We start from the raw sequence: 15883 nt of genomic DNA, 5'->3' as shown, positions 1-15883 counted from the left end.
CTTTCGCTCTCTGATTGCCAGCGAGTCCAAAATTTCGTAGCACCTATAGTTGGAAATTATTTGCCGTTTCACTGCAGTATGCTCTTAATAATAATGTTGATATTTTGGTCAATCGTAAGAATCAGATCACCCGAAATTAAATAACAAATTAAGTAGTATGATAACCTTGGCCCCCACATCCGTAAGTAGGCCCCAGGTCAGGATCTTTGGCGGGCCCCCTACCTATGGCTAAAATTAAAGACAGTGTGATACTCTACAGTCGCATTTTCCAAATGGTGTTTGAGGTACAATAATCAATGATATTCAGTGATTTTTAGCGATTTTTAATACATCGACTTGAATTATTAGTGGTTGGGTTAGGAATAATTGCATAAGTATTAATCGCATCCCACAATCACATATTTTAAAATGTTAATTTAATATGAAGTAAAATCGCGCCACAGTCAACTTTTTTTACTATTAAAGCAAATTTGTGTGTTTATCCCACTTATCTGATTGACCTGCCACACCCCCCCCCCCCCCGCCTTGAGCCTGGGCTACAACCCTGTCAGCTCCCCTCACCATTTTGATGATGGCCATGATGATAACATAATTTATTATGTTTGTTGCAGTGGAAACATGGAGAGCACGCACGTCTCTACAGCTAAGGCCGCAGGTTCGAATCACCCAGCTGGAGAAAATTCGCATGCAGTTCTTTTGAATACGTACCTAAGTATGTGTTTGTATCATTGTACTCAAGAGATTGAACGAATTGGTAATACCTAAGTCTTCCTTGTAAAAACACACAGAAGGTTACTGCTAATTGAGTAGATGTAGATACGTAATATAATTACTTACATATCTACCTTAATAACTTAATAATTTATAAAATATTAAATTAGTCATGATTTAAATAATAAATTGATAGATCTTGAATAATTTAATTATTTTTAACATAGCAGTGGAGTAAATTTGGTACTGTTCGGTTACACGGAATACAGCGGAAAACACATTTTGAAAATAGCCGATAAACTGGATTATTTGTTAGGTTAACCTAACCAAACCTAACCCAACCTAACAACCTAAACTAACCCAAACTAACAAATAATCCAATTTATCGGCTATTTTCAAAATGCGTTTTCCGCTGTATCCCGTATAACCGAACAGTACCGTAAATTTTAATAAATCCGAATTCGACTCAGACGTTTTATCAATGTCAAAAATATTGACACATTTTTAATACACGACGTTTGGCTGGAAATTATAATACATACATATTAGATACTTAATTAAGTTAAGGAAAACTAGATTCTTCTGGCATTGCGACTACGTCGATATCACTTTTTAACGTTGTTAGTATCACAAAGTACACATAGGTACATTGTGCATTACCGATGATTACGCCGAAAATACCATACATGACAACTTTGATAATATCACAGATAATAATATGTGTATTAGTTTATTTATTATCAATATGATATACCTATTTTGTTCACTATAATTTTTTTAGGTTTAGATTATCTTTCAATTATAAGCCAACATTTAAAAAGTCATTGATACGAGGGTGGGTCAATAATTCCTTAGAAAAAAGCATTAAAACAGTTTTTATTTTTGTATTTTTTTTTTTATTTCTCAACATAATCTCCTTGGAGCTCAATACACTTGGTTGGACGTTTCTCAATTTTTTTTAAACCGTCAGAAAAATAAGTTTTCGGAAGGTCCTCAAAATAAGCATTTGTCCGATCGATGACTTCTTCATTTGAAAAAAAACGTTGTCCAATTAGCCATTTTTTTAAGTTTGGGAAAAGGAAAAAGTCACTGGGGGGGGCTAAATCTGGCGAATACGGTGGGTGGTCGACCAATTCAAACTTCAATTCTTCAATTTTAGCCATTGATCGTAAACATGTGTGAACACGGGCATTGTCCTGATGAAAGAGGATTTTTTTCCTGTTTAAATGAGGCCGTTTTTCTTCAATTTTGTTTTTTAGCTGGTCCAATAAAGATGCATAATAATCCCCTGTTATTGTTTCTCCTTTTTCCAAATAGTCAACGAAAATAATTCCACGTGCATCCCAAAATACAGTAGCCATAACCTTACCAGCTGATTTTACGGTTTTCGCCTTCTTTGGACATGGTTCGCCTTTCGCAATCCACTGCTTTGACTGTTCTTTCGTCTCGGGAGTATAGTGGTGTATCCGTGTTTCATCTACAGTCACAAAGCGACGAAAAAATTCATCCGGATTGCGTTGCATGAGCGACAACAGGGCTTTAGAGGCCACCACCCTATTGCGTTTATTGTCGACTGTGAGCAAACGCGGCACCCATCTTGCAGAAATTTTTTTCATGCCCAATTTGTCATGTAAAATAGAAATGACGCTACCTTTTGAGATCCCTGTAACCTCAATTATCTCACTCAACTTTAATCTTCGGTCACTTAACACCATATCGTGGATTTTATTGATCATTTCTGGTGTAGTCACCTCTACAGGACGTCCTGAGCGTGGTTCATCCTTTGTTGATGTACGACCACGTTTAAATTCATTTAACCAGTTATAAATAGTTGCAAGTGAAGGAGCACATGTGCCGTGAACTAAATCCAACTCATTTTTTATTGCCTTTGCTGTTAACCCTTTTATATTAAAATGTTTAATAACAGCTCTAAACTCAATTTTCTCCATTTTTGTAAACAAGCAATTTTTTTTTTAAATGTACGAGAAACACACAACAACCCGACCAATCTGATTGAAACTTCGCAGCATACTGAATCGGTAGTGCCGCTGCATGAAAACAAACCGCTTACAGTACTAGTCGCGCCACCTGTCGGCTTTTCTAAGGACTTATTGACCCACCCTCGTAACAATTACAACCGCTGATTACGGGAATGAGTGATACAAAAGTACCACATACAGATAGAAAGATTATTATTTATCACGAAGCACGTGTGTATATTATAAATTAACTTATAATGTACGTACTTCTAATTTTATTTATATGATCAAATCGCACATTATTTATTTGAGTGTGTGTAACATACTTTTACGTCCGTGTTCGCGAGTTAAGTCGCATTAGTGTTAGTGATACGATCGAGGCTCGGTGGTATGTAAGTATAACCCGAAGGTGTGGCCTCAACAGTCATGCAGTGAGATTGGCTTTACTAGATGGGTTACTTCTAGACTTGCGAGATGTTGGCAATGCTGCATCAGACACTGTGACACGTCGATGACGTCACGCGAACGTTCGCCAATGACGGAGAGGTGAGAGAGAGGTACGGCGAGGGATATCGACACGAGATCTCAACTCGCCTAGATTGATTATAATTCGCGCGTTAATGTTGGTACCGACCGGTAAAATTTTGCGCGAATTTCTTTGTTAGTGGTAGTTGCCCATGTGCCCATGGCTCTACTATTCGATAAGCGAATGCAAAGCTTTAAACGGTATAATATACGTCACAAAACATGAACTGCAAACAAACGCATTTGTATGCAGGCTATCATAGGGTCCTGAAATTAGAATGTAAACTATATAGAATGGCTATGTGTGTATTTTCTCCATAAGATTTGTGAAACCAGTTAATATGTATTTTAATGTGGCAACACAAGCAATACTAACCCAATGATGTTATACCTACATTCATTTTTATGGTAACATACTACCTATCGGGAGGCTCTCGTGGTGTAGTGCGTAAGGCGCTAGCCTTCCATCCGGGAGCTCTGGGTTCGCCCGGTGAGGACACAATATATTTATGTGATTTTCTCGAAGGCCAGCGCCATACGCAATGCACCAATGCGTTACAGACAGATAGATAAATCAAGTATAAAATTAAAATATAGAATGTAATTGTAAAGAAAAAAAATGTGGGGAAAAGAGATCTTCAGTAATAAAAATTTCACTCTAATCCGCTTAGAAGCCTTGGGATAACTATAATTTAAATTGATTCCTAAAGCGTCAATGACATTGAGCTACTTTACAAGATGTATGTTGGCGAATTTAAAAGCGGGCGATTCAGCTACTGCGATTGTGATGAAGACATACAAAACTTTCCATTCGCTGAGAAGCCAACAAGCTAGCGACTATTTTGACAGAACGTAGTTTTTTTTACCGGGAGGTCGCTACTACGCTCTACTGCGCAGACGCAGTAGGCCCACTCGCCGGCGTGTAGCGTGTAAAGTTGACTGGCTTTCAACTTTTCTCGGTAAATTGTTTACAATCTGCTTGTTACCTTGTTCGATAATGACACTAGGCGACTTTACAGGCAGATTGTAAATTCGCCAACAAGCAGCTCGTAAAGTAGCTCAATGTCAATGACGCATAATCAATTGATTGTAATTTTCGAAAAACCGATGGACACGTAGCGTACTGATTATGGGAATAATACACAGGATGACAACATGAAACCATCAAATGTTAAAAGATAGTAAAAATACAAAACAGCCCAATAAATATTTTACACATAACACATACTTTTTTTATGTGTGTACACGGCTTAACATTCTAAGTCCAAACCGCATCTAAGCAATCAAGTGATGCCCAATACCAATTCATTGGAATGCCAATTTTCTTTTGGTCGTATCTGCAACATTTAATAATGGCCCATCGTGTTTACACCTGCGCAGCGCACATGTAAAATAATAAAGAAGTTAACCGCATGCCTTCCGAGGCTTTGGAGATAAGCCTGTCGCAAGGTGAAGCCACATAAATGGCATTCACAGCAAATGTGAAACAGTACTGTACCTGCGTACTAAATTACCTACTAGTCAGTAATAAAATAATTAGAAATAGGTACCTACTACAATCATAATGAAGGAGGATTGATTAAATTAATACAATTAGCATTTTTTTAGTTTAAAAATGAGTTAGGAACGGTTTTACAATACTTAGATGTTTATGTACCTATGTGAATCAGGCTTGTAACCAACATTGTAACTCCTTCTTCAATATGAAAACATTAATTTATAAGCATTTAATTCTCAACATTGGAGTTCCCATGGTGTATAAAATGTCGTTATTATGTTCATTGTACCTGTATAATATAATTTGAATGTTTTGAAGTGACTTCAAACCATTGATATACCTACTTCGTATATCAATGCTTCAAACACTAAAAATATTAATAGACATGAATAAAATATGTTAATATTTTTGTGGAATAGTAAGTACATTTAATAACGAGACATGAATAATTTACAAAACGTTGAAAACAGCAAAGTACTTCAGTAATTAGGTATGTAGAATTAGCAATAGTAAAGCATATTATTAATTAATTTTGAAGTCGATCAGTTCAATCCCCAGCACCTCGTCATCAAGTATGCAACTGCAAGTACCTACTTATACTCTTTTTTTAAGTGCAATATAGTGCCTGGTTAACATACCTATGTTTTTTATTAATGAGCAAGAATAAAATAAGAGACAATATTTTATGTTTGTAATTATCAGGCTATTAAGATTGTGGTCGAGAAATCTCGTCTCGGGAATTTTTGAGAAACAGACAGAATAGACGGAATCTCGAGTCTCGAAAAAATTTGAGAATTCTCATTTCTCGAGAAATCGTCACTAGGTACTTACTTAGCTGCCGAAATTTAAAAAAACAAGAAAATTTGATTTCTCCGTTAATGAAAAAAAAATCTACAATAAGTAATTTCATAATGATCTCGGTATCTCAAAAATCTCGAGTATTTACAAAACTAATCTCGAATTCTTGAGAAAATATTCTTGATTTCGAGAATTTCCCATTCTCGAGAAATGAAAAAAGTCGAGTAATCACAAGCTCAAATTATACTGGTCCTCACACAGTATGGAATCAATAGATTTTAATGATTATACCTAGTATAAAATAAAGCAAAGCGTTCCCTGATCTATCTCCAGTCTCTCTCTCTGGGACCCAAATATGAGTATCAGAACTGTTTTAATTAGTGACAAATTACCAATGAACATAATGCCGGGTCCACACTGGCAACATATTGTCGCCGGCAACCTCGTTAAATTTTACGATAATTATCATACTTATCGTACAATTTAACGAGGTTGCCGTTGACATGTTGCCAGTGTGGACCCGGCATAATACCTACCTATATCATAAAATACCTTGTTATAGATAATTTAGAAAATTAGCGGGAATGAAAATAAAATCTGCTGACTTTTTAATTAATTCTAGTTGTATGTAAGTAGGTATACCTACGTAAACATTGGGCCATAGGTAAGTACTTACCTATTTAATCTGAATTCAAAGACTCCTATTAATATTACTGTTTACGAACATTCAATGATAATTAACAAAATCTAATAATAAAAAAACAATTTATTTTATTTTTTATACCTGCCTTACAGTTCAAAAATTTTCTAACAATGGATAAAATTAGGTAGGTACACAGGTACTAACCGCTAAATAAAATGTTCCGTAAATTATTAGGAATAATATTCATATATTTTTTAAATGTTGTTGTTTTCATATATTGATAATGATTATTTTATATTGTTTTGTGAGAAGTGGAATGCAATATTGCTGATTTGCCTACCTTTATGACCTGTACGTTTACCTTATGGAAGTAAACACCGATTCTTGTAAGCTAAAAATTATGACGTAAACAACTTTAAATGTAGATTTGTACGTACTTTAACAAAAATATTTGAGGAATTGAATATACAGAACACTACATGCAAGGTCGACCAGATTCTAGTGCATAAAATACCACGAAAACAACGTGAGATTATTACTACACGTGAGAACCAGAATTAAGCGTTTACATTTTTGTACAACTTGCGGATACCACAACTAAGTTTTCAGGTACAAAACCGCCGATCATGTTAACAAACGTAACTGAATTGTATTCATGTTGAATACCATAATAACACAAAAACATACCGTAATAAAATAGTATTTACCTCAAATTAAGAAACTCCAGATTCACGTATCCTTGTTGTCAAACAGGTAAATAATCAACTCATCCTTGTCACAAAACTTTTTGAACTCAGGTAAAGTTTAACTTATACATAACATTTCAATTTAACACTTCAATGGAGAACGTTAGTTTCACACACTCGATGTTTCTCAAAACAAAAATTCACAATTTCAACAGGTTGCTTTTGTTTAAGCAATACTAATCACTAAAGAATGCAACTAGCATTAGTAAAAACTTATATGACGCGTAAGCACTGTACGTACACAGTACACCTTCATTTTCAACCAATAACTGTCGAGTATTCAGTATTGCCATTGCCCGAACCCGAAGTTCGTTTGATGGGCAGGGCTGCAACTTAATTAAATTATTTTCATTACATTTAGTATTCTATATTACGAAATTAAAATTTTTCATGATCAACGCGAAAGATTAATTTAAATATAATAATTATTATAGACATTATATTACATATTATTTAAATCATCCGTTTATATAAAAAGGTTAACCCATAAATTAATATATTAAACCGAGTAAATTCTTATGATAGCAAACTGGATTAAATACGAATATATTGTAGTATTAAATTTTGTATAGTGTTTTGAATGCAGTTTTACCTAAGTTGCTTTCAAACTACTTCAAAATTCAAGATAGATCACTTACCTTGAGCTTTCACACTCCTGAAGATGATGATGTTGTTTTTACATGTATTATTATTTTCTTATGAGCCAGTGGTTTCAAGATCTTAACATTGCGGAGATAGGTATCAGGATAGTTTTATAAAAAGATGTTAAGTCGGTATTCAATCGGCCTTAGTCATGGCCCCCACATCCTGAAGCGGGTCCCCAGACTATCAGAGTATTTTTAGCAATTTTTCGTATGTTTTAATAAATCCACTTGAATTATGGAGTTGCCGAATATTGACACAACAGATAAAAATTGCATCGCACAACCACATATTTTAAAATGTTAATAGGTAGGTACCCTTCCAAGTAAAAAACCACCATGTGCGATTTTTTTACCATTAGAGGAAATTTGGGTACAGTTCGGTTATGAGGAATACACATTTTGAAAATACCTGATATACTGGGTTATTTCTTAGTTTGGGTTAGGTTAGGTTAAACTAACAAATAATCCAGTATATCGGCTATTTTCAAAATGTGTTTGCCGCTGTGTTCCTCATAACCGAAATTTGTAATGACGTGTGTTTATCTCACTTCTCTGATCGACTCGCCACGCCGGGCCCCCAATTTGTTTACTACAATGTGTAAAAATTGTTTGTTGATTTTTAAAATTCAATTATTAAACCCTGCCCAATCCAAGCCATAGTTGGTAATAGTCTAAAAATACTCATTCATCTATAATAATTAAGCCATTAAACAGTACATACCTAATTTTTGATATTTTATCGATTATGGTTTGGTATAGGCTGAATGAATTTTAAAAAAGTAACATTATTTGTAATTATATTATCAACATAAACATGACTGAAAAAGTGTGCACTATTTTTGTCAGATCACCAATAGTATACCTAAACCATTAGGCCCCCATAGACGGACAGTTCTCGTAGCAGTTTGAACATGGCACAGACAATAACTGTTCAATAACTGTACGTTAGTGGCCACACCACAGATCAGTTTAACTACCCCATTTAAATCTGTCGAACTGTCAACAGACGTGCCCATATACGTACAGTTATTGTCTGTGGCAGAGCAAGTGTCAAAAACTATGGCGGTTAGGTTCGCGGAGATATTACACAGGGGTATTGTTTCAATTAGTTTTAGGTAGGGTATACTTGAACGATGATACACGAATAATTTTACTTTGAATTTATTATGGTTATAATTGTTTTTATTAGAAACAAATTGACATAAAATACACACCTATGACGTTGGTAAAATAAATCATGATTTCGCTAGTGGATTGTGTATTTTATCGATTCACCGAAACAATATTATACACATTCGTGTAAATATAAAATGTAATCTTTTCTTTTGAATAAATTATTCCCTTTAATGGACAGTATTAATTAAGTAAGAAAATGGTAATATTTATAAAGGTATTGATTTTATATACAATAAATTTAAACATGCCACAAAATTATATTTACATCAATCATCAGTATTATATAATTACTATGATATTATTAAAATATATAGGTACTTAAATTTTATTTAGATTTAGCGACATTGTCATTCACAATTAGGTATATTAATTTATGTTGTGAACGTCTTAAACTAATAATTTTTAATATTCACTACATACAATAAATAAAATTTGAGTACTGAGTTATTAGTCTATATTTTCACAATAACTTAATATTTATAATGCTCTCTAAAATTTTAACATTTATATTATATTGTAATAGAAAACGGTAATATTTATAAAGGTATTGATTTTATATACCTACAATAAATTTAAACATGCCACAAAATTATATTTACATCAATTATCAGTATAATAATTAATTACTATGATATTATTAAAATATATAGTTAAATTTTATTTAGATTTACCGAGATTGTCATTCACAATTAGGTATATTAATTTATGTTGTGAACGTCTTAAATTAATAAGTTTTAATATTCACTACATACAATAAACAAAATTTGAGTACTGAGTTATTAGTCTATATTTTCACAATAACTTTCATTTTAACATTTATATTATATTGTATAAAATAATATGTTTACATAAATAACTATTACTTTGTTTTACTCTCGTAAAAATAAATAAAATATAATATTTGCGATCTCCGCGTACATAATATTATTACATTTTTAATGTATTATAAAATATATTATAAAATGCAATAACAAGCACGACGAAACAAGAACCAGCCGAAGTTGTATCGCGCGGTATATTCTACTTTACGTTACCAACATCTAACGTCACCCGAAAACTTTCGGCTAGTTGAAATTCCAACAGTTTTACAAAAACACGGGAGTAGGGGGTCGCTGGCAGTTTGAACATGGCAAACATCTGAAAGGTCGAAAAGTGTCCGTCTATGGGCGCAGCAGATTATCTACCAAAGATAATTGTATAGTTATTAACTGGCATGTTCAACCTGTTACGAGAACTGTCCGTCTGTGGCCGGCAATTGTTTGGTTTCGCAGGATTTAATTAAATTTTAAAAAAAATAACAGGCACCATCTGCAAATTCCATTCTCTTAGTTCAATGAAAATAAGCAAGTATGACTGACAAAATTTAGTGTGCACTACATATCGTCACTGTTCTGGCAGAAGACACTTATTCGAAAAAATGACATAGTGAGTTAGTTGTACCAAAATGTTCCTATTTCAAACCTTTTTAATAAATAAAGTCTTTATTTTAAAGTCATCCTTTTTACGGTTACTTAATAAACTCACATGATAGACCATTATTCAAACATTTTAACAACTTCAAAGTCAAATTACTCAAAACTAGTATTCTCCAATTAGTGTGTTCTGCCAGAACAGAGACGATATGTTGAATCTTAACAGCCTACCGCCACCCCTCGCCAATGCTGTGGTGTCTGTAAATCACGGTAGTCTGAGCTGAAGTCATCAAACATTGACCCTCTTCTGCATTTTTATCATATTAATCGCCTTCATTTTGTGCCATATCTGTAATCGGACACGTCAGCGATGAGTTCGGCCATTTCTCCGTTTGTCACTGCTCTAAATAGGGATGAAGTGCTGAGATCAAACTAGTCTCGCAATTTCTTGAGCCAGGGCCTCGCTCGCCAGAGATCTTACTTTGAATGATATCTCTCAGGATACCGTATGAGGTGGTACCAAAGTATCGTCGCTGTAGGATTGGTTTGTCGAATAGACAAAATGTTCAGGAGACGAAAAACAAATTTCATAATCCTATATTTAGATACATGCAGATATTTAAATTGTTATTTTTACAGCATACGAATGATGTATTCATTACCATACAAAGTATGTAATTTAAAGATGGTCCTGGTCCATTTAGACACAAAAAAACATTCTGCATTAAAAGGTCGATTTCGACAAACCAATCCTACAGTGACGGTACGTTAACAACTTAAAGCAGGGTTTAATCCAATTTTAAAAAGTAATGAATACTATGTGCAATTTGTATTCTTAGTTCAATGAAAAGTATGATTGAGTTTAGTGTATACTGTTATGTTGAATCTCTGCAGCCTACATTCACATCTTGCCAGAGATATCTCTACATCTAGATATAAATGACCATACATTGTTTGTTGGTAATGTTAAAAAGTATAAGAAAGAATACCCATTGGCAAGCTTGGTACCACAAGATGTCTTCTCACATATTTTGCTACTATCCATCCACAAACTACTTGGATTATATTTAAACAAAACAAGTTGTTGATTGTAATAAAGAACGACAAGTATAACCCGTGACACGATGCGAGACATTAGATTCCAAACTGCCGTGCTTGAAATTATGGATGTCAACAATTACTATTACAAAGCTAAATATTAAAAGTGAGTTTTTCACGTTCCAACTGGAATAGAAATTATTCTATTTTGCCCATAACCAAAATTGATGGGGGATTATTAAAGAAAAACAAGTATTTAGATTTGTGTTTTTATTTATTAAGACTAAACATTACAATCACTCACATACACACATGACGAGGAATAAATTTAAAAATAAATGCTTATAAAAAAGTTGACAATGTAAAAAGGCAAAACAGATCTAAAGTTAACATGGAGATTATAAAAATGGCACAGTTACAATTACCAAATAATAAATCAAACACTATACAAGGCTGGTTTATTTTCTAAACATTTTCTTATAAAAAATATTTTTATAGGTTATTTCCTCGTAAATATTTTCTCAACTTAAAACTGAACGCGTCACAATGCCCGATCGGAAATACAAAAGAATCCTGGGAGGGTACGCAAAATATCTCTACTGAGATAAAACTATATCATAACTAAAAATAAAGCGGAACGCCTTCACTACGAGACGAAGGCGAAAACACAGATATGTTTTTATAAAATCCTAACCAAATAACTCCAACCGTTGCCGAGACCGTGCGACACTCCCGCGCTTAGCAATTTTTTCTCAACCGTAAAAAGCGAGGAATATTTTTTTTTATGAAAACATACCAGAAAATGTGTACACAGTGTTTGTAATGAGACTGAATTTTATTATTGAACACCACAGGTGATTCGAAATGAATGAGACAAATGAAAGAATATGAAACGGGTCCAGTAGTAAAACACATCTATCGATAGTCGGTTACGTATAATTATCCTAAGCGACCTTCCGCTGCGGCGAGACAGAGCACGCGCACCCCCGCCATTACTGTTACGAGACATGCCTCCGCCCGCTACTTAAAACTCCGACGCTGTTTCGCATTTTTGGTCAATAAAATTGCGGATAAAATATTATTCAAAAAGTCAACAAACATTCATGTATACAAAATTTTCTTACAAAAAAAAAACCAATACTTCCGATACGCGAAGCACGATTGATGTAAACGTAGGTAACAGTTACAGCGGGTGGACATACGTGCAGACTTTCGCCAGGTGAAATTTAGCGGATAGGGATGGAGAAATTCTCAACAAGATGATCTACAAGATCTGATGACCGCCGACGGCCGTCCGTCTATTGATCGGAGACTTCCTCTACGTCATCGTCGTCCTGTTCTTCTTCCGTCGAAGCTGCTTGTTCAGGGGGAGGGGCATCTTTGCGCGGCCGGCCGCGACCTCGCCCATCAACGGAAGGCTTCTGAACAGATAAACTAAACATTAAACACAGGACAAAAGATAACATAAGGGCTTAATGTGGGCCACTCTACTGGACAAGCAAGTCTGACAAATTAAGCCAAAGAAGAAAGTTCACAGATGAGGTCAGCAACCTTTCCACACGGATGGTGTGATACAATGCGAAAAAGGTTGCCCCGACCTCTGCTCTCCAGCGTACTAACCTAGTCTGGCTGCTATGTCGTGTTGCTGTGAAGGCCATTTAGATCAGTATCACCATGTTGTCTGAATTGCACATCCATAGATTTAATACGAATATACCTTGAAATCAAAAATATTAGTCACATTCTAACTTTCTACTCGTACATTATTTGTTGTTCAATTTTTTCATGTTTGAATCAATAGCGCAGCGCCATCATCGGAAATCTCTATTTAATGCAGGAGTATGATTATAATATACAGCCTTGCCCTGCATCTACGATATGCCCAGGCACACTAGAAATATTTTTATCAATAGGTATAACAGCACCAGTTATTTATTATTCCGATAAGATAAATAAGTGGACCATGTGTAAGATGAAGGGATGGAATCGTGGGATTAGATGTTGATGAGAAATGTAGGGATAATTTGTAGAAATTAGGCAGAAGGATTTTTAGTTCTCCAGATAGTGATGGTGATGTCAGCCAGAATATAATATTTCACTATAGCTAGTATGAAAACATAGTTTAGAGTAGAAGTACAAACAATACCTCAGTAAGTTTAGAGATTAATTAATTACTAAATAAATATCTTCAATCATTGTAACAAAAAGGGCTTCTTTGGTAGATTTTTTTTGGGTATTTCAAGAGTATAAAAAGTAATAGTTACAATTACAGTTCAGAAAGTCCATCACCGAGACTTGCAGTGAATGTACGAGTATATTATTTATGTCTTCAAAACGACCTGAGGCTTTCTCCTGTTTGAGCATAATGCTTCCTAATAAAGGTTGACTTAATTTTAGACTTTCTTTCGAAAGGAAACCTAAAAAACCTTAGGTATCAACCTAACGGAATAAAGGCTCACCAAAAGTGCACCAAGCTGTAGTTTGAAAAATTGATAATGAAATAAATGGTAGAAAATCCAACCTTGGGTTTAGCGGCTTTTTTCTTGGATCCCTTGGGGCGACCTCGTCCTCGTTTCGCTGCAGAGGGCTCATCATCAGATGATTTTGTTGATTCTTTCTTGGCCGGCGTTGGCTGCCTTCCTCGTTTTTTTGCTTCCTGTAAAATGAATAAACAGTCCATTGAAACAGTGTATTAAAGCTATAATATTCTATATAGTTTTTGTTATCGAGGTCATTTGAGACCAAAAACCAAACCAAAACATACTGCAACCCAAAAATAAGTAGTTTATTTTTGGGTTGTTTTCCTATAAGTCGTTGGGTCTTTTGTCTCTAAACACCTTAACCACAATGACGATATGGAGTACCTACTACATAATTACAAAAAATGTCCCAGAGGGTGAAATTAAAAACACTTTCTCGACGTAACTCATTTGGTGCTAACACCGCGACTGGTGCGTTTGAAGTACTTGGCCATTAGATATAATTAATGTGTTAATTAAATGTGTTAATTAAATGTGGTAATTAAAAGTTCAGCAGTGCTTGTGTACGCACTTAAGAATTTGTATTTCTCAGATTTAAGATAAAGGTGTTACATGTAGAATTAATAAAAAAAAGAGGGAAATAAAGATTGATATTTAACAAAAGAAAAGTCTTGAATAAAATACTTCTATGGTACTAGTCGCTTATTCTGGATACAACTTTTGAAAATAGCCGATATACTGGATTATTTGTTAGGATAACCTAACATAAACTAACCCAAACTAACAAATAGTCCAGTATATCGGCAATTTTTAAAATGCGTTTGCCGCTGTATCCAGGATGAATGTATAGAACCACTTCTACTAAGTGTACAATAAATTGGGGGTAAAAACACTGAAAGTATATTGCCACCAATTATAATAAAATATACACTAACAATTTGTATTGAAGTAATGTTTCATAACAAAAACAGAGTACTGAATGCTAATTCAATTTATTACACAAAAGAAAGGTTAATTATGTTAATTACTAATCGTGTACTTATATTATTCTTTTCATGTACTTACAGCTGACTGTGTTCCAGGTGTTCCATTAGATTTTGGACGTCCTCTACCCTTTTTCTCAACAATAGCTCCCCCATCGTCAGACATTATTTGACTATTATCTGAAAATAAAAGAAAAATGCATCACAATAAAATGTGAGTAGGTAGGTATCTACCTAGTATCGGCACAAATAGAAAATTAAAATATCCGCTATAAAAAAAAATACGAAAAGAATGTTTTTACATTAAAAACAACACCAAAAATATCCATAATTTTCGTCTGCAAAATTCTTTTGTGTTATAGCTTGCAAAATAACAAATTCAAAATGGTCAACAAGCGGTATTGTAGGTACTGTGTACAAACTACTTAACAAAATATCGGGTTTGACTGACGCCGAGTTTGTATCAAAAAGATAAACAACCGAAGAATTCGCGGCGTCAGCGTTCTAAAATTTGTGAGCCGGTATTTTAAATACGCAATTTACGTACAAACAAGAAAGCAATATTTGTAAATAAAAAAAAATGTCTTCGGTGAATTTGGGCGGTCGTACGTTTGGCGTCATTTTCAAGGGCTGAACATGCCGATGCATAACGAGACAATTGACATGTAAAATCGATTATTAGACATTTTGTTACCGTATAATTATTAAAAATCACACCGGGGTCGAAGCATTGACATTAGAAACATAGTAAATTTGCACATATTAGGAAAATCGACCGGTGAGAAGCTACTCCGCCGAGTGCAATAAGTTACGAGAACTTCGGCCAGACAGTAGGCTTATTTTAGGCAAATACACATTATTAAAAATATATAATATCACTGAGCAATGAATATATTTGTCTAAAATATATTTTAAAATATGTACAAATATAATATTTGCAACTTACCGAAGGCGTTCAATTCACACAAATCCGAGCGTCACAAGCGTGGCCAAAGCGTCTATGGAGTATGGAAATCAGTGTTGTCATCTTTTCAAAGTAGAATGATAGTACAGAGCCTCCAAAAATATAGTTTTTGCGGAAAAAATATAGTACGCGTTGTCATCTGTTGAAAATGTATGGTTTTTTGTTTCTCAGAAAAAAAATAACGGAGAATTTGAGAAACTCCACGACCCCTTTTTATTTAGGTACTCCTTCCGATCTAAAATGCTCAAATAATTCAAGAAATTTAATTTTAAAGTAAAGTCAAGGG

General features: G+C 34.2%; 2 protein-coding genes across 5 annotated transcripts in view; both read right to left on the bottom strand.

Annotated features, from left to right (window-relative positions):
• Positions 1-7174, bottom strand: part of cno (adherens junction formation factor afadin) — a 362819-nt gene extending 355645 nt beyond the window's left edge. For all 4 annotated transcript variants that reach the window (XM_085952800.1, XM_085952802.1, XM_085952801.1 and 1 more), the window contains exon 1: positions 6862-7174. The gene's annotated coding sequence lies outside the window, so the exon portion shown is untranslated. The remainder of the gene's footprint in view (positions 1-6861) is intronic.
• Positions 7175-11426: 4252 nt separating this feature from the next.
• On the bottom strand, positions 11427-15642 carry D1 (D1 chromosomal protein). Its single transcript, XM_085953223.1, has 4 exons — positions 15580-15642; positions 14716-14813; positions 13692-13826; positions 11427-12591 (listed from the first exon to the last, which is right to left on the bottom strand). The coding sequence occupies exons 2-4, from the start codon at positions 14797-14799 to the stop codon at positions 12469-12471; spliced, it is 342 nt and encodes a 113-aa protein (XP_085809349.1). The 5' UTR covers positions 14800-14813; positions 15580-15642; the 3' UTR covers positions 11427-12468.
• Positions 15643-15883: the final 241 nt, after the last annotated feature.

The sequence above is a fragment of the Rhyacophila brunnea genome, unplaced genomic scaffold (assembly GCF_057557595.1).
Source record: "Rhyacophila brunnea isolate RB1 unplaced genomic scaffold, BYU_Rbru_1.0 scaffold_3, whole genome shotgun sequence".
Taxonomy (NCBI): Eukaryota; Metazoa; Arthropoda; class Insecta; order Trichoptera; family Rhyacophilidae; genus Rhyacophila; species Rhyacophila brunnea.
Note: the sequence above shows the minus strand (reverse complement) of the source record. Positions and strands in the feature narration are given on the sequence as shown.

Excerpts from the sequence above, each read along its gene's own strand:
- D1 (XM_085953223.1), bottom strand. The coding sequence starts at position 14,799 with ATGTCTGACGATGGGGGAGCTATTGTTGAGAAAAAGGGTAGAGGACGT. Across the intron at positions 13,827-14,715 it reads CACCTGGAACACAGTCAGCT|GAAGCAAAAAAACGAGGAAG; the intron begins GTAAGTACATGA and ends TTCATTTTACAG. Across the intron at positions 12,592-13,691 it reads AAAAAGCCGCTAAACCCAAG|AAGCCTTCCGTTGATGGGCG; the intron begins GTTGGATTTTCT and ends TTATCTGTTCAG.